The following is a 19448-nucleotide window of genomic DNA, read 5'->3' as shown; positions in this document are numbered from 1 at the left end:
CGAGATAGCTCCCAGCCAGCAGAGGGCGCACGTGTGGGATTTCTGTTTCCGAAAACACAAACATCGCTTTGAACGCGGAAATCGCCGATAGAACAGGCCACTTCCACTGTCTGGTTAACTTAGCGACACTAAAGTATGTGCTAAGAGAGAATGTATGGTAGATTTTGATGAAAACAACCCACTTGACTAAAGCAGATAGTAAGCCAATTATTGGTGTTTTGTTGTTGTTGCCAAAACTGCAATGCTGTGAGTGATCTAGCCAGCTGTGTGCAATTGTAACGCGATCGAGTTGGCTAAACATGCCGTATTATACTGCGCATACAATGCGCATCAATAGCTAGCGGGTTACACGTTGCTTTTGTCAAAGGGTGATGTTAAAACTGACTGCCCTTTATAGCATCGCACGCAGGGCAGTCTGCATAGGCGCCGGAGAGATGGTCAAGGGGAAATACTTCTACGCCGTGAAGAAAGGACACAGACCCGGCGTTTACAGCACCTGGTACGTTCATAATGGTCCTGCTTGTTGGTGATCTTTCTGGAGTACACCATCCAGAACGCTGATAACATCTCTGATTTCTGACAATTGTATTCCAGGGAAGAATGTAAAAGCCAAGTAGACAAGTTCCCTTCTGCCAGCTTCAAGAAGTTCGCTTCAGAGGAGGACGCCTGGGCTTTCGTTAGGGGCCAGGCGGCGGGGATATCTCCGGCGTCAGATGCAGGTAATGAATATTCTGCAGAATTTGCTCGGGTTGTCGGCTCAGAACACGTTTAGTGATCTCTCTCATGGCGAAATTTAGTGTGAATCATAACCAGGGGATGGATATTTTGTGAAAATCATTCACTAGTTTTGTTCATTAGCTACGTATAAATGGTCCATGTAGATGACCATAAATAATGATTACAAAAGGGTTTGCAATATTTAGTGTGGTAAATGGGAAACGTGTAAATTTTGCAATTAAAAGTACGTAGACTACCACATGCTAGACAACCTTTAGCTCGTATTAAAATAAGTTAGTATTCGTTAGGCCTTTGCTTTGTGCTTATGGTCTTTCAGGAAATGGCAGTTGCGAGGTAGAGCTCCCGAGACTCGCACCGGAGCCCATCTCTTTAATACCGCTCGGAATCAAACGGCCCTGCGGGGATACGGATGCAGGAGAGGAGCCCAAGAGATTCAAACGCGCGGCGGAAACATCGGCCGCCGGCAGCGACGGCTTCACCCACATGGGTAAATGGCCCGACACAAATTCCCCATTATGAAAGCTGATGTCCTGCAGTGGACTGACTCTCCCTCGTCAGATTGCGTCGCCTGTGCGGAATTAGCGTGTGTATGGTGTATCGCTCAGTGTCAGCAGCTGCTCTCCTGCTCCGGTTGATTCGCAGGGGATGCGGTGGTGGTGTACACCGACGGCTGCTGCTCTCGTAACGGGAACACTGGTGCCCGCGCTGGCATCGGGGTTTACTGGGGACCAGAGCACCCGATGTAAGTATAACTGGAGTCCAGTCATGGCTCCTGTCTGTTAGATATTCATGTAAAACTTTCTGCATCGTGGATTTGGCACGCGACAGGAAAGGTACCTCAGTAAGTGCCAGCTCATGGCAGCCTCCACCATTCCAAAAGGGATTTGATCCCATGAACTTCTGATAATCGGTCCAGAGCCCTTTCCTTGACCACCGTCCTACTGATGCAGGCTGTTTTGCTGCTCTGTGTACAAATAATGGTTTATATTAATAATGGTTGTATACAAATATTACCTTTGACACCAAAATAAATAATATTTCATACCTCAGCCTCACCTATATAATTCATAATTCATAGTGAACAGGAATCAGACATACAATTCTGTTTTAAAATGTTAGTAATGCATTTCCACTTTTCAACGCAGGAATGTTTCCGAGAGGCTACAAGGGAGACAAACTAACCAAAGAGCGGAATTACAGGTAGGCGTTTGGTCTGTGTTCCTGTGTATCCCTGTGTTGGTGGTTGGTGCAGTGGCAGTGTGTTTTATTTATGTTAAATTAGGAATCCGTTTTGTGTCCTTGCGGTGCAGGCTGCATGTAAAGCTCTGGAACAGGCCAAAGAAGCGAACATTAAGAAGCTTGTGCTCTACACAGACAGCAAGTTCACCATCAATGGTTTGTGTGATTTATTTCGAACCAAGGCCTTTGGTGAAGTGCTGGAGTTATCATCTTGCCTGTGTGCATGCACTCCCCTATACGTGTGTGTCAGAAGTAGCACTGCAGAGAGTCCCTATTACGAATAAAAGCAGCCTGTCTGCAATGCTTGTTTCTACAAAGGTATCACAAGTTGGGTGAAGACGTGGAAGGTTAATGGATGGAAGCTGAAGGCTGGTGGGAGGGTCATCAACAGAGAGGATTTTGAGCAGCTTGATAAGTTAAATCAGGAGCTGGAGGTAAAATGGGTGAGTGCTTCTGTGTACAGTGGATGCAGTGTTCAGTCCTGCCTGCAGGAATAGCCAGCTGCAGTGAATTGTTTCCATGGCGCCAGCCTCCCGTTACTGTAGAAGCAAGACTGTGTGCTGCTGTTAGGGAGATGCCACAGACTGCTGAGGAGGAATTCCTGCTTTAAGGGGATGTCTCTGCGGCTGTCTAAATGAGTTCTAGCCTGCAACGCACACACACACACGCATGCACGCACTCACACACACACACACACACACACACACACACACACACACACACACTTGCGCCATTGCAGGTGTCACAGGTGACAATGATCAGGGACAGAACAAGTAACAGGTTTCTGAGAGGTGTCCAGAGCGCAGTAGGAATAAAGAACAGAATACACCTGTCCATCTCTCTCTCTCTCTCTCTCTCTCTCTCTCTCTCTCTCTCTCTCTCTCTCTCTCTGTCTCTCTGTGTCTGTCTGTCTGTCTCTGTGTCCCCTGTCCTCTGGCTCCAGATGCACATCCCGGGCCACGCTGGGTACAGGGGGAACGAGGAGGCTGACCGTCTGTCACGAGAGGGAGCGTCGAAGCCGTTAAACTGACCTGGCAGAATTGGGGCGCCTGCACCCCCACACTGATGCAACAAGCAAAAAAACTCAACTCCTTATCCATCAGGAGGCGAAAGAAGCGAGAAAACAGCTTCTAAAGTGAAAACAGGCAATCATTTATGAGCATAGGACATCTGAACAAAGCACTGCCCACAGATTCTACATATAATGTAGTGCCCCTGAAGCAGAGGTAAACTGTAGAGGTGGGAATGACATTTTAGTCATTCATAGTGCAAGCAGTGTGCTGAAATCACGTCCATTGTCTTTTAATTGATTTAAACGCTATAAAGTGAAGGAAGCTCTTTACTGTTCAGAGGCACAAAACCATGCTGCTTTAATGTTATGGGCTGGGTATGCTTTTTCTTCCGCTTATAGCCCAGAAGTGGAATATTTTACTTTGGTCTAATCCTGTTGTAGTCTGACGGTCACACCACACAGAGTAATGGTAGCCTGTGACTGTGCGCTCTTCTCTGTTTAAGCACTATAAGGGTTTGAGTTCAGTCTGTGTGTTTTACTCTCTAAACAAATGTCACCGGCTTTAGTCTTTGGGATTTGCTACACCTACGTATTTTAATGGAGTGCTGGCAATTCAGAGCAGTTAATTTGTATGTTTTTGGTTATTTGTTTAATAAAGTTGTATATACTGTACCTATGGAGTGGTGATGTCTTTGGTTACAATGACTTGTTGACTAGTGCTGTAATGTTGACCCCCCCTCTCTCCCAAGTGAAGATATGTGAGAATAGCAGTCTTAAGTGACACTCTCTTTTGACTATGAATCCAGGAAGATCATGTAAATGTAGTGATAACTTTGATGAAAGCCCCTGTGTCACTTGGGTGTGTCCTGTGAATGAGGATGTAGTCTCTCCCACATGTCATGTTTAAAAGAGTGAGTGTTGAGAGTGGTCCTGATTGGTCTGCGGTAAACTCAGGCCTGAGCAGCAGTGTACACAGTGGCTGCTTTTACAGAGCAGTGTAGCGCGGTAATCCCGAGCGTGTGGACCGTCTGCGGTCATCACCACCCTGACCGTGTGGACCGTCTGCGGTCCTCCTGTGTAACTCATTATTGCTTGCCCACTCTCAGATCTGAAGGGGAGCATGTGAGATACCTACACGCTGTCGGGGAGCTCGTTTCCTGAGAGAGAAACACATTTTTCATGTTAAAAATCCCAGATTACAGAGACCCTTGTGCTTCCTGCCTTCCATGTGCCTCTGTTGTCCACGGGTGGCAGGGAGCAGGCTGTGAAGAGGGCTGTTCTGAACAGATATGACCTCCAGAGCTGAACTGAGACTGAAAGCCACAAGGACAGCTTTAGAGACAGCTCTGGCAAATCACACTCCTCTCTCCACCAAACCATCAATTATTTCTGTGTGCTTGTGTGCGCGTATGTGCGTGTGCGTGTATGTGCGTGTATGTGCGTGTATGTGCGTGTGTGCGCGTGTGTGCGCGTATGTGCGTGTGCGCGTGTGTGCGCGTGTGTGCGCGTGTGTGTGTGTGTGTGTGTGCGCGTGTGTGTGTGTGTGTGTGTTGGGGCAGTGTGACACTCCTCTCATTAGACTGTCTCTTTATGGCTCAGAACTAACTCATTAGAGCACCCACCTCATAAGGCAGAGAAAAAAATTGGCAGCATTCAGAGAATAACTTCAATGGTGCGAACTGAGCTCTTTGTTGCTCAGCATCAGGATGAGCTGGGAGCATGAAGAGGAAATGTCAATCAAACAGTGACAAAGGAGAGATCTGTCATCATGGCAGCTGTAGCCTGTATCAAACTCCTGTCTGCAGCTGCCTTCCCTGTCTGATACTTCAAAAAGACACATTCAGTCAGAAAATCCCTCTGAATAATATTTCATTTTGGAAACAAAGACACAGTTGTTTTTTAATAAACAACACAGATACTTTTAAATGCCGGCTGATCACAGTGCAGTAATTGAGCTGTGAGAAGAGACAGCAAAGATGAGAGTTAAATGTGTGAAAAAGCGTCAGAAATAAGGATTCTGCTTCCTGCAGCTCCTGTTTTCTCAGCCATAGGACACTTATTTAGCATTAGCGTATTTATTGTGCAGGAAAAAAAAGATCAGAGGATTTAAAGTGAAGTTTGACCCCAGGTAAACCTTCTCAATGTTTTCCTTTGTCAAAGAGTTTAGGCAGATAAAAATGCATACCTTGCAGGAATTACTCAATATCTGGAGGGAACGGCATCTGTGTTTTGAGGGGAAGACTTCATTTCCTGTTGGAAAAATGTAATATCTCAAGAGAACTACATATTATCTTGAGGGAATGATTATCTCTGTATCCTTATCACAAGTCATTCCCTCATTATGAGCATGATGCTCTCTCTAGATAACAGATAGTTCCCACAGGAAAGGGATCTTGGTCCCTCAGGTGAAATCATTCCCAGGGGATATATCTTTTCTCTGCATGTCACATTCTAAACATTTTAAACAATAAGAAACATGTTAGAATCTTTCATTCATCTTCCTGTACTGAGCGCCATGTATACCAGTATATAGAGTCACATATCAGGGTAAAGTGTAAAATCTGGCTTGTACTGCGTGGATGGGCACCAGGTCGCAGAAGTGGCCCTGTGGGATCCCGTCACGCTGTTCCTGTATTGCCAGTTCACAGGTCTCTGACGCCAAGCCTGCAGTCTTTGTCCCAAGGAATCTCACCAATACCAGAGGGGCTGAAGTGCAGTGAGGTGCGCATGCATAACACGGCTATCACATTTCCATTGCGTGAGGAAGCCATCTTTACCCAAGCAGGATGAGGATGGGCAGCAGGGTGGTGGAACAGTGTCATGCAAGGATGATCCAGCAGGGGGAGCAGTGAGAAAGCTTCCTGGATGCTGTCAGAGCAGCCCCATGCAGCAACACTGCGGTGAGTCACTCCAGAGCATCCCCACGCAGCGACACTGCCGTCAGTCACTCCAGAGCATCCCCACGCAGCGACACTGCCGTCAGTCACTCCAGAGCATCCCCACTCAGCGACACTGCCGTCAGTCACTCCAGAGCAGCGACACTGCCGTCAGTCACTCCAGAGCAGCCCCACTCAGCGACACTGCCGTCAGTCACTCCAGAGCATCCCCACGCAGCGACACTGCCGTCAGTCACTCCAGAGCATCCCCACTCAGCGACACTGCCGTCAGTCACTCCAGAGCAGCGACACTGCCGTCAGTCACTCCAGAGCATCCCCACGCAGCGACACTGCCGTCAGTCACTCCAGAGCAGCGACACTGCCGTCAGTCACTCCAGAGCAGCGACACTGCCGTCAGTCACTCCAGAGCAGCGACACTGCCGTCAGTCACTCCAGAGCATCCCCACGCAGCGACACTGCCGTCAGTCGCTCCAGCTGGGCTGCAGCAGTGGCTGCGTACCCCTGCCCACATCATCACGCCTGGTCTGATTGGTCTGTGCAACACTACAAATAGTGCACCATTCTGCGCATCTGCACCGGATTGGCTGAGACCCACGGCTGCTCAAACCCTCCCTCAGTCACCGGTAGGATTTGGCTCTGTCGCCAGCAGGCCCCGCCGGGGTGCTGCTGACACCGTCTCTCTCTGGTCAGCGTAGGCCTGAGCTGAGCCCCAGTGTGATTTTCTGGCCTGTAAGTGATGAGTGCAGCCGCCTCTGCAGCTGAAGTGCCGATGTGTCTCTGATGCAAGGGAACTGGCACGGCAGAGCCATCGCAGAGATGGATTGTGATGATGTCTTGATCTTGGCTACATGCTGTGACTCCTCCTCCCCCAAATCGTGGCCTATCATTGATTATACTGTATTTGGCTGTAACATTTTGTCTGCTGAGAGACTGCCAGCAGTGAATCTCTAGATAGAAAGCAGAATTGTGCTGGTTCAGTACAGCCTCCAGCAGGCCAAAGGCACAGAGGAGCTGTTCTTTTCATAAACAGGGCATGTTGGCTCATCCTTCTTTGGGTTTGGCGTTTTTTCTTTCCAACGGTATTGATATTCAAAAAGTTAAACTACTTGTGCCCATTCGCCTCTCTAACTAATGGCTGATATAATGCTCGTGCTACATTCAGTCACCTGAGCTTTAACTTTGCTTATGAGGCATATGCCTGGTTTGACATGCCTGGTGATATCCACACTCATTACTGAGATAATTAGGAGGTATGGCCCCAAGGTGAGGGATGAGTTGCTAATTGGCCACTACACACTCAGTTATTTTATAACAAACTGTAGGATTGTGTTCCATTGTGACTTCAAGCCAAGGTGGCAGTTCATTCCAGAAGAAAGAGAGGGTGCTCCATGTAATAAAGTCAGACATGCAGGGCTGAAAGTGAGGCTAGCTGGGCAGTTACAGTAGCTAACGAGCTAGCTGATGGATAAGTTATATAACCACAATTTTACCAGTGTATCGGTATGATGTTCTGATAGATCATGTTGATAGCCAGCTAGATAGTATAGCTACCCATCAAACTCTGGCCAATGACCCTGACTGATCTGACTTCGTGATTAGTATTTAAAGAGAGGGGAGGTGAGAGGCATTCATTGATTGAAAGCAATGCATGTTATTGTGTATGCCTGATGAGTCAGACTCCGATAAATTCTCAACCAACCATGCACGCGCACACTTTTTGTTTTTCGTTATTGGTTTGGCACGCGCACAGGTGAGCATCTGACCGGAAGAGGGGAGAAAAAACCCGCAGCGGCAAATTTGAACAAGACGGAGACGCTGGTGCCCAGCTGAGTGCGGGGACTGTGGTCCGGACGCTTTGGCGAATGCTGTCTTTTTTTGGCCGGGTATACAGTATACAGTGTGTTGTGTTAGCGTCCGTGGTCGCAGCGCACGGACAAACCACCGCTCTGGCTCCGGCGGCTGCGGGATCCCCAGTGTCGGTAAGGTCACCTTCCCTGCCTCGAACGGGGAGGTCCGCCCGGGACACTCTCCCGGTACGTTTGTTTCGTTGTTTTTCTGCACGTTCGCACATTACACAGGTCCAACAAAAAGGTTCTTTTCCACTGAAACCCAAATGATGGGAACACTTCAGGTGCTAATCGAAAAAGTTGACGCAAATCAGAACTTGCTTGAGTAAGCGCTCAGCGGGAGCTGCGGAGCGTCGCAGAATGCTGGTAATGCAGTGTGTTATTTTGCGCTCTCGGTATTTTTGCACTGTGCTGTTTGAGGCTTTCGCATCAGTAGTGTGTGATGGATGCGTTCGCTTAGGTAGCCTTGGAAACGTAATGGAGTGATGAAAACGTGCGTGGAGAGAGACTGAAATACATGATTTGATTAAGCGCTGGTGAAAGGGATGAACCCTCAGACTGCGGTTCTGTGCTCTTCTCCGACAGCACTCCAGCGGTGCGCAAATTAGCGTGAGACACAAGGTCTGCAGCAGCAGCAGCACAGAGCACCTGGCCTCTGCTGAACCGGAGGAGGAAAGAGTCCCGGAAACCTGTCTGTGTCCTCACCTGGAGGTCAGGTGCTGTTACTGAGAGAAACCAGAGTGTGCAGTGAGGGCTCTGAGAGTGACCGTCTCTCCCGGGAGGCTGGTGGGCAGCCACTCCCTCTGACCCCCATGGCTGTGTTTCGTCAGCAGCCTCCTGCCCCGCGGCTCTGAGCTCTGCGGCCCCGCGGCTCTGAGCTCTGCGGCCCCGCGGCTCTGAGCTCTGCGGCCCCGCGGCTCTGAGCTCTCCTGTCCCCGCGGCTCTGAGCTCTCCTGTCCCCGCGGCTCTGAGCTCTGCGGCCCCGCGGCTCTGAGCTCTGCGGCCCCGCGGCTCTGAGCTCTGCGGCCCCGCGGCTCTGAGCTCTGCGGCCCCGCGGCTCTGAGCTCTCCTGCCCCGCGGCTCTGAGCTCTGCGGCCCCGCGGCTCTGAGCTCTCCTGTCCCCGCGGCTCTGAGCTCTCCTGTCCCCGCGGCTCTGAGCTCTCCTGCCCCGCGGCTCTGAGCTCTCCTGCCCCGCGGCTCTGAGCTCTCCGTCCCCGCGGCTCTGAGCTCTCCTGTCCCCGCGGCTCTGAGCTCTCCTGTCCCCGCGGCTCTGAGCTCTCCGGCCCCGCGGCTCTGAGCTCTCCGGCCCCGCGGCTCTGAGCTCTCCGGCCTCTGAGAGGACGAGGTGAAGAAGGAATGAAGCCATTAAAATCAGCAGCTGCTTCTCTGCCCGGCGCGCGGGTCCAGTCAGGCTGTATTAATGGCAGGGTCAGCTCAGCGTGTCCCTTCTGCAGCTCGGACATTCATCATCACAGGTCCCTGTAATCAGGTGCCGGGTTCTTAGCCAAGCGAGAGGGGGCCGGGAGGGGCCCGGGAGGGGCCTGGGAGGGGGTTGAGAGGGGGCCGAGAGGGGGTCGGGGGCTGGTGTTGAATGAACAGTCGCCCTGTGAAGGTTTCTGCCCTGGGTTTCATTTTATGTGCGTGCCTTGCTTTGGTTTTCAAATTGTCTTTGAGTTTATTCACAGATATTATATTTCCATAATCAGGAGCTTAAGCTAGCTGGCTACAAACACAGTGCAGATGCATCAGCGGCCACACAGAGAAGAGCCTTTACTTTACCTTTACTGACCCGTATCTGCTCTGCGTGGCATGCACCGGCACGGCTGTGGCACAGACACGCAGGAACCTTTTAAACGGTGGCGTGTAGAAGGGGATCTGAGTCTCTCCATGACCCCCCCCCCCCCCCCACCCTCCCCTTTGTTATAAGGCATCCGATTGGCTGCACCCCCTTTTTCATGGTTTGTTGTTTTAGTGTTGTTTAGTTTAGTCATGTTTTGGTTTCTTTTGCTCTGGTGGGGTAGACCCTGGTTCTGACGCTGTAATGAGAGGTCTTGACTTCCTTTTTCTTTCTTTGATTTGCCATCCTGCTTGCAATTATCTGTTATAGTTATGACTTACGCTGCTTAGTTTTTAGTAGTTTAGCTGGTAGCTCTCTGGATTGGTTGAATTTTTGCTTTTTATATCAAACTTGGTTTTATTTCCTTGTTATTGTAATGTGAGAGACCTTAACAAACGTTGACGTTACGTGTAGCATTACCTTTGTGGTTTTCTTTATAAACTAGTGCCTGCGCTCAAGGGTATTAGCTACATCTGTTTAGCACAGCAATGTTGGTGGCTGTTTATGAATTTCAAGAGTACTAGTACTCACAGTGGCTAGTGCTCATATTTATCTTCTGTGGTGACACAGCAATGGAGATGTGAGGGTTTGAGTCTGTGCTCCTGAACATATACAGACTGCGTTCTGTTTGGTCAGTGATGTCCTTTCTCACTCAGCCTCTCAGCACCTCTTATGTTGCTAATTGCAAAGTAAGATGTCATTGTTTCAGCAGCATTCCCACTGATATCATAATAACGTCCAGAATTTGCCACAGAATGTTCAAAGATGATTTTAAAATTGTTTATGTAACTCCAGAAATGCTTGTAGGCAATCATATCAAACATAAGGATCAAATAAAGATAACTAGATATAAATGGATCGCTGGTTAGCCAGCCATTAAAATGGCTGTCATGTCATTCTTATTCTTTCTACATTTGTAGTTAGCTGGCTAACTGGTTCACTGTCTAGGTAACTGTCATAGCTAGTTACTATAGCAGCCTAAAAGGCCTGAGTTGCTGCCTTTACCCGAAGCCATAATGTGAAGTTATCTTAAGATTTGCTAGGAAAGTAACTGACAAGTGGGTAATTAGCAACTGTCTACCCACAACTGGAGCCCATACATAAATAATGACTTTGTTAATGAGCACCAGTGTCACTGGGCACATGGGCAGACATGAGAGGTGCCTGGGAGGCAAGCTTATCAGAGCCTGTCGCAGTCATATGAAGCTTTTTTCAACATTGTCTGACATCCTCAACCTATCATCTGTCACTTTGAATGAAACTATGAGTGTAGTGATGACGTTGTTCAGTCACACGTACTGACTCTTTGTTAATGTTCTCGTGGTCTGTGTTTTCCTGCTGTAGATTACAGCCAGAGTGGTATAAGGGTTTGCATTTTTACTGTAAATTTTGACAAATTTCAAACGAGATTTCTGTAAGTAAAGGAACAGCTTGCGATCCTGAGTAAAGGACAGCACTGAGTTGAGTGCATGGTAGTGGGACAGAGATCCCCCTAAAAACGGTGAGGTTTGGAGGGAGACCATCAGTGGGAGGGGGGGGGGGGGGGCACAGTTGTACAACTCCACTGAGTCCACAGCCGGTTTTCCTACCTTAGAAGCAAAAACTTGATGTCATAGCTGCTGTTTGGTCACATAAATGTTCCTGATCTCCGGTGCAGATTGTCAGGGCAGAGCAGAGTCAGAGCTGCTGTGGAGCCCCGGTGGCATCAGGCTTATGGTTCTCCTGATGCATCAGGGTGCAGTTGCAAGTTGGGGCCAGTAGGAGGAGCCACATCCCCAGGAAAGATGCAATACAAAGGGGAGATTTTCCTTTTTGGACAATTATGGTGGTGTCATTTCTGAGTTCATACTCCTTGTCTTACCAATTTCCTGGTTGTTTTTGTCCCTTTTTGAGTCTGCCACTGAAAATGAGACAGTTGACTTTTCTTATGAAGACATGGATAGTGAAGAGATAAGTAAATACGGCATTAGAAAATCGGCATGGTAGGTTGAGGCTGTTATTGTTATAAGCGTCATTGCAGTTCAAAAGGGGAAGTATGCTTAATGTGCTGAACATCAAACATGAAGGGAAGAAAGGACCAACCACCCTTATCTCACAAGAAACAAGCCTCCAGCAAAATAACGTCAAAAAATAATTTCTTTTTTTTTGCCATTAGCCTTGCAGTTGAGTTGTGCATCGTAATTTAATGAAAGTTTTTTTTTTTTTTTTTTTTTTTGAAAATGATAAGGAGTCTTGCTTTTATAGAACTGACCAGAGTGAACCCCAGCATTTCTGTCTTTGGAGATACAGACGCAGCATCGTAGCAACGATAATCCACAATGCAGTGCAGAGCCAGGCATCTGGTTCGGTCTGTCTGGAGCTTAGTGAGGTCTGCCATGCTTGCTGGTGTGTGACATGTAAAGGCAAATCTAATATGGAGACAAAATCACACACAGCTCTGGAGACTTAGAGTAATAACCTGGGAGTGAATACAGAACAAATCACAAGCGCATCAGACAATGACTGTGTGAATCTCCAGGGACTGTGCAGAGTGCAGGTGAGACCACAGACAGACAAACAGAAGAAAGCGTGAGATGGGCTGTTCCTGTCGGGGAAGCGGCAGCCTGCTGCCAAGTTAATTAGGTCCCACAGAGATTCCAATTGGATGGAATCACCCAGAATGATTCCATGTCTCTCAGCGTGTGCTTAACTCCAAATTTAAAACCGCAGAGAATGGGCAGACGAGAGAGGAAACCCGAGGGATCTCGCCTCTGACTCCGTGCGTGAAAATAAAGGAGCCCGCACCGCAGCGCAGGATTAGCTGGCTGGCACATGCTTCCACACTCCAGCCACGGCTCTGCCCATTGCGCATCACATCCACATCAATCAGTGTTACAGTGATTGGCTCAACAACTGAACCCTAAGCAATCAGCCGCTCGCTGATTGAGTCCACCGGCAGACGCCGCTTCACTGGACCTTAAAGCAGAAATGCTTATGGTTCATTACTGATCACAGGGGCATTCTGGGATAGAAAACCCAGATGAAGATATTTTCAGAAATTCAGTGCAACTCCACATTCCACACACACAACTGGCCGATATTAAAAATCATAGATGAATTAGACGCAGATATTTCTATGGTGGGCAGAAATTGGGACTCTTCAGAACCCCACCGTCAGAAGCCTGTCTGTCCCCCTGCAGTCCAGCGCGGCATGCGGCCTGCCAGTGGCAGCAGCAGCAGGGGCGGGTTATTACAGAGGCATTATGGGAGATGTGTTTGTCTTTAATTTTGCCGTGACCATGTCTGTTCAGAAACTGCTCTGCTGTCTGTCCCCCTGCCTAAGCCACTCTCTGATACCCTGTGATACCCTGTGATGCCCTGTGATGCCCTGTGATGCCCTGTGATGCCCTGTGATGCCCTGTGATGCTCTGTGATGCTCTGTGGAGCAGTGAGCAGAGACGGTTCAGGGAGTGGAAGTTTTCCTAGGAGCAGAATGTAAAACACTGTGATTTTAACTGGTTTGGAGAACAAAACATTAATGAAAACTTATCGAAATCCACAGTGGCAAGCTACAGTAATCGGCTGTCCCTCTGTGATGCAGCATTGAAATGACCTTTTATTTAATGGAGCACAAGTTGTAACAACAAACATAATGTGGGTTGCCTTCTATTTCAGCTTTTGTGCATGTTTGTGTATTGTATTGTATCTGTATTTCATGTGTGTGCATACACTCTACCTATTCATGATGAAAAAACATATATCGTGAAATACATAAGATGTGGTTTAGTATTGTTCTGATTAGTCAGGAGCTTAAGTGCCTCAAACGCAAAGAGCAGGTGGTTCACCTGGTGGTTCTCTGTGGACGAACGGGCAGTTATTTTCGATAAGCTTACAGTCTGTTCCCTGAGGCTGCATAGCAGTGGGGTGCAGTCAGATGCAGGGTCCCCTGTAACCCAAGGCCAGATCGCCACCCCCTGCGTATGACCCCGCAGAGTTCCCCCTGACACGCTGACCCTGACCGCCCGACCCGATCACAGTGCCCAGAAAAACCCATCGGACCTCCAAGAGGCACTCCAGTGTGTGAGCCTCCACGGCTGGAGCCAGGTGAAGCCGCTGGCCTGAGGCTCACTGCAGAAGTGAGCGCACACGGAGGCCATGCAAGGCTTCCCTGGATGCTTTTAGAAGGACATAATTGCACTTGTAAATGCAGGACTAACACAGGGATGGCAAGTATATTATCTGAGGGCTCTTATCCATGCTGTCTATCCACGATAACCCTGCAGTCTGACTCCATATAAAAAGTGCTTGTGTAACTGCAATCATAGAAAGATAATTTGAATATAATACCTCATAACCACAAAGATAATCGCCAGACTGGAACAATTTGGCCAATTCTTCCATTTTTTGGTAAGTAGCTGTCTTGGAACAGAGCCCATTTTGGTTGGTGATCTTATTATTCCATAAAATGCTTTTGGACTGTTGCTCCAAGCAGTCAAGCATGGCAAGTGATCCTGTGAGCTCTGTGGCTATGGTTCAATATTTTTGATCAGAATATATTAGAGGATGAAATCCAACCCTATAGATTCATGTTAGAAGCAGGGAGAACAGAGGTATCGGTCAGAGATTTGACCTTGTGCATAAAACAGAAATTGGTCTTAAATTACAGACGAGTTTGGCTGCTGCAAAAAAATGAACGCAGTGAACTCAATTGATCTTAAACTGGGAGCCCCAACGGAAAAATGCAAAAGTTACTGCAAATAAGAGTGCATTTATAGACAGGCAATAAGGTGTCTTGTTTACAAAGATGGCCAAATAATGAAACAATTAAGATCACAAACCTGATGGCAGAATGATAAAGCACATCATGTCTCCTGAGATTGCCTTGGAGAGCCATTCTGAAAACAGCATAGCCATGCTAATATTCATCTCGTTTGTCTATTGGGGTAATTAGCTACATCACATCACTGTAGCTGCGTCCCTGTCCGCTGCTCTGTGGATCATGGAATGTCTTTAAAATGCAGAGTGAGAAGTAACACCTTTTACCTGGTTCTCACTGTGTTTGTGCCACCTGATACAGTGCACTAAACCATGGTCACTAACCTGTGTTCTCATCGGTTTTTAAAGTATTACATAATATGACTCCTATCTGGAGTAACAAAGATAGAATTAACGTGATGCATGTGACACAGTTGGCTGTTCCTTATCCACCCAGTACAGATCTCCTGGGTGGGGCTTCATTCTGAGCGAGAGTCTGCCCCAATGCAGTGCTCTTTGGGGAATAATAAGCCCCATTCACACTACAGGGATTTAAGGGATGCAACCGGTTCAGACCAGAAATTTCTCAGATCACAGTGCAGGGCCTCAGCTCAGTTAGCATGTATGCCTGTTTTCCCTTTTTTACCTAACTGTCTGTAATCACAGCTTGTGCAGGGAGCTCATCTCACTGTCATGATCTCTGCACCTGGGTGGGAGAGCAGGGTAAGGGAGACGTGCCTTTGCAGGAGCAAGCCAATGTAAGTGTTTTTCACCATTTCAGTCTCGCAGTGCACCAGGAAAAAACTGGCTTCCTTCCAGCAGGGACAGGGATGTGTTGCTGGCACCTTGTGACTTGTATGGGATGATTTGGTTGGACAACATTTAGGAGATGCATCCGATCTCCAAGTGCGGTCTGCTTCCTGGTGCATTGTGGGATTTGTAGTGTGAAAAACTTCCACTTTGGTTTGACTTTGAAACTGCAAGTTTGCCAGTTTGCCCTAATTCTAAGGTTACTGAAAAAAATCATTAAGGAGGTTCACTGTAGTTCTGGATAAATCATTGTAGCTAGCTGAAATGGATTTGCAGTCTGCCTCTGTTGCTGGCAGTAACAACTATCTAGTGCCTGTATCTACCTAGCTACCTTTTCTAATTGCATCCAGCTAGCTCAGGTTATACATATTTTTGCTGTTAAATGTGATATCTATAAATGGCTACAGTTATTGTCTTAACATGAAAAAAGTTGGCTAGTTACTGACATTATTAATATGCTCACTGTGCCGATTTTATGAGAGTAGCTAACTAAGTAAATTAGCTGGCTATGTATTTGTTTGGTTACAGTATTACTCTAACAAGCAGTAACACCTTTTTGCTTGTGGTGTAGGGGGCAGGTCATCTGTGAATGGGCTTTGGTGAACTTGCAAACGGATCCTTCCAATCAAGTTCAAGGTTTTTTTTTTTCACTTTTCTGGTTAGTTCTGATTCTGTTTGTTTTGAATTTTCGTTTAGTGTGCAGTGGTTATATTTTGCATAAGTGCATTACCAGACATCCTTAATAGAGACCAGACAGTCAATTCTATCTGACATTGTTAAAGCTACAATGTTCTGCCAAGCCTGTATTATCATGAACATTTTTAAAGGGGTGTGGTCTAAAACAGAACATCTATAGGAATGCAGACAGCATTGGCAAATCCTATCCAGTGAACAAATGAGTTGAATACCTGGTCTTAATAGAATGTCTCTCCAGAGTTCACATTCTCATTAGGTTGAAGAAGCAGTTATGAATGCTAGTGAATCTGTGTCTTCTAACCTGTTGCAGTGGATATTTACATTTATTCATTTAGCAGATGCTTTTATCCACAGCGATGTACAAAAGTGCATTTAGAGGGCAAACAGGCACAAGGGCAAGATGTGTACAGGTCATACAACGCAGATAGTGCTGAAGCTGAGCACAGCGTCGGTGCGAGCCACAGCTAATCTGATCTAAGGTTACATATATCGAATACAATCACTGGGACACCCAAGATGTTACTGCGGTCAGTTTATGCCTGAGCTATGAGGAGAGTATCGTGGAGGTGGTTAGATATTAAGGAACAGCACGTGTATTCTCAGAGTGGCGTTTCAATTTTGCTGGATTGCTCTTGCTTCTTCTGCCCATGCTAATGTATTACGGAGGGAAAACTTGCATCACAGTCTGCACTGTGGGAGCTTGGAGGAGGGTTTGTGCACAGCAACAGTCTCTCAGTAGGCTGGAAGGGCTTGTTAAAATATACAAGGGTGTGCAGTTCAAAAAGGCCTCAGCCTACAATTCCAAGAAGTGAACTTTGAAAATGATCAGGTTGCTCTTTCTTGTAATTTCCTGAAGTAATTGCAAGTGCACAGACATATTCCAGGTCTCATCCGAGACCACCCTCGATAGAATCATTTACCATTTGGTTTAGCTAATGAGCTGCCTGTTCCAAAGTGTCCAGCATGACCTCGCTGTTGAGTTTAAGGCCAGTTTGATAAAGCCAGAGAGGTGTGATTTGTGTATTTCTTAACGCTAAACTAAAACGCTAAGCAGTTTCATAAATAGCCAAAGAAGGGGGGCGGGGGGTGACTGCGCGTACAGTGTTAGCCATTCACAGACGTTTTGGTGGTTGCTGAGCAACACCATTAAACAGAACATGCACAAACTCAACGCCAGAAGTTTATAACACAAAAATTAAATTGGCTTTGCAGACACTGTTATCTGCAGTGAAGTCCATAACTTACGATTTTACATGTTATCCTCCTAGGAGCTGCCTATTTACTGAAGCGATTAGGGTTTCAGACCTCACCCCTGGGTGCAAAAGCGGCACCCCACCTGGGTGGAGATGCCTGCCTGCTCCTTAGTGCAACACCTCACTGTTGCCCCTCTACCATAACCTCCAGTCCCTGCGACCTAATTAAAGTCCTGCCCCTGCTCTCGGCTTTCTGTGTTGTTTCATTCATCCTTCCCTCCAGAATGTATTTCAGAGGCAAACATGAGGGAGGGATTCTTTGAGTCGATAGTGACAGTTTGCTAGTAGCAGCTATTTTGGTGGCTTCTTTTCAGAATGAACTCCAAGCAGAAATCAATGCCTGCCATTTCTCTGGTTTTCTAGCATTTTTACAGTGCAGTTCACACTGCAAATGAAAATGGTCAGCGTTCGTTAGTTAGATTTAACTGTGGAATTGCAGTTCACAAAATGGCCATAATATATCTTTGTATTTAGCCAATTATAAGCTTTTTATAGTGGCGGTATTTCTGATACAATTATCTACATGATGACACTTTGAATGTTGCGTAGGATAGGCTGAATTGGCTATCCTTACATGGATCTAGAGCAGCCCCATGTAAGTGTTCCTCCTGTTTGTCTGAACAGTAATTGGGCAGTCCTACCCAAGCGCTGACATACAATCAGTGTTTCAGTGGAATCACTATAGTTTAATGTTGTGAAGAGAGGTGTTTGTTTTTTTTTATCCTCTTTCTATATAAATCGCCCAAGATTCCAACTGCTGTTTCACTAGTTAGAAGTGACTGTATGACAGACTGTGGGTGCTGGTAAAAGTTTAACATGTGTTGTGATCACTGCTGTACAAGGCCCAAGAAGCATCACTCTAACTGATAATAACGATCTTCCAGGTGAAAACCACACACCCTGTGATCCACACTCAAGTGTCTGTAACCTGCAAACCAACCAAGATCCCTGCAACTGCTTCAGTTGTGCACTTGAAATCAATTCTGATCAGTAATAAATGCCTTGATAGACCCTGAGAATCTTTCCGTGTAATTCTGGAATAAATGCATGGTGACAGTTGTGTGTGTGGGGGGGAAGCGTGTTTTCTGATGTAAAAAGCATGTTTTCTGATGTAAATTAAACAAACATCACCTCTTTTAGCAGTTTGCTTCTGAGAATCTGCTACTGCCCTCACAAACGGAGCGAGTGATCGGAACTTTATGTTCTAAAATCCGCAGTGCTGATTTTGTGTGTGTGAGATGGCAGGGGCTGTCGCGTGAAGAGAGGGAAGGAGGGAGTATCTGAGCCGTGTTGGTGCGCGGTACGATAAGCAGGACCCTGGCAGTGCTGACACTCCGTGACCTCTGACCCCCACACATCCCTCCCCATCACACGGAGGCACGTCATTCTCTTAGAATATGAAAATGGCGTCATTACTGAGGACACGATCAAGGGGCCACGCAGCCTCCGAGATGCAGGCTGGCATGGGTGAGGACACAAAGGAAAGTGCCTCCTCTCAACTCACTCAGAATTAAAGCTGTAAAATACTATCACTGCGTGACCCCTTATGAAGGTGTGTGGGCAGGCAGCGTGAGGCCGGTGGGGAACGCTTGCTTTTCTGTGAATACGCTGGGTAGAGTGAACCGCAAGGCCACTAGGGGGAGAGAACCTTGTTTTCCTGTTTTCTATAGTGAAGATCCACTTATGATTGATTGCAGTCATGTGCGAGAAATGAAAATAGTTCATCTGGAAAATTTCGTGTTTCACAGGTGCGTCTCTGAGGTCACCTTTCCATGCCAGTGAGGAAGTATTTTAGCAACATGCTGTAATTACGCGATCAGAAGAGCTAGCTTTGGAAACCATTTGTTTCCATTCTAAATTCAGATGAGATATGGCTATTTACATTCTTAATCCCTGTTACCTGCAGCAGTCTGGCGTACGTGGCCCTCCCTGTACAGTACAGTGACAGCACCTGCTGCAGTGTGGAGGATGCGCATAGAACAGTCCGGAATCCTCCCAGCACCCATCAATCAGCCCACAGACCCTGGAGCTGCTCAGTCACCTTGACAACAGAGCCCACGGCAACGTGGCCTGCTATCGATTTAAACCTTCTCTCTATCATTTTCTCTCACCTCTGTCTCTCTATTTCTTGCTCTTTCCATCTACCCTTTCTCTCTGTATCTTTCGCTCTCTTTCTCTCTCTTTCCTCTTTGTCTTTCTGTTTCTCTCTCTCTCTGTCTGAAGCCATCTCACATACAGTGGGGTATATCAGGGCTGACTGTCTTTCACTGTATTTGTTTTGAAATGATTGACGGACCCCCATCCTGCCGAGCTGAGGAATGGTTACATGGGGAATATTCCTCCATAAAAATAGGTGAAAAAAATCACATTAATATTTAATGATTT

General features: G+C 47.1%; 1 protein-coding gene across 3 annotated transcripts; it reads left to right on the top strand.

The window, feature by feature from the left end:
- The first annotated feature begins 64 nt into the window (after window positions 1-64).
- On the top strand, window positions 65-3605 carry rnaseh1 (ribonuclease H1). Of its 3 annotated transcripts, none has more exons than XM_036549835.1 (9): window positions 65-133; window positions 398-499; window positions 595-719; window positions 1055-1225; window positions 1381-1480; window positions 1884-1938; window positions 2049-2133; window positions 2296-2420; window positions 2921-3605. In XM_036549835.1, the coding sequence occupies exons 2-9, from the start codon at window positions 435-437 to the stop codon at window positions 3005-3007; spliced, it is 813 nt and encodes a 270-aa protein (XP_036405728.1). In that variant the 5' UTR covers window positions 65-133; window positions 398-434; the 3' UTR covers window positions 3008-3605. The 3 variants fall into 3 exon arrangements, with proteins under 3 accessions (XP_036405728.1, XP_036405727.1, XP_036405726.1); XM_036549834.1 differs by having other exon boundaries at window positions 82-198; XM_036549833.1 differs by having other exon boundaries at window positions 82-499.
- Window positions 3606-19448: the final 15843 nt, after the last annotated feature.

Source organism: Megalops cyprinoides, chromosome 17 (genome assembly GCF_013368585.1).
Source record: "Megalops cyprinoides isolate fMegCyp1 chromosome 17, fMegCyp1.pri, whole genome shotgun sequence".
Lineage (NCBI taxonomy): Eukaryota > Metazoa > Chordata > Actinopteri > Elopiformes > Megalopidae > Megalops > Megalops cyprinoides.
Note: the sequence above shows the minus strand (reverse complement) of the source record. Positions and strands in the feature narration are given on the sequence as shown.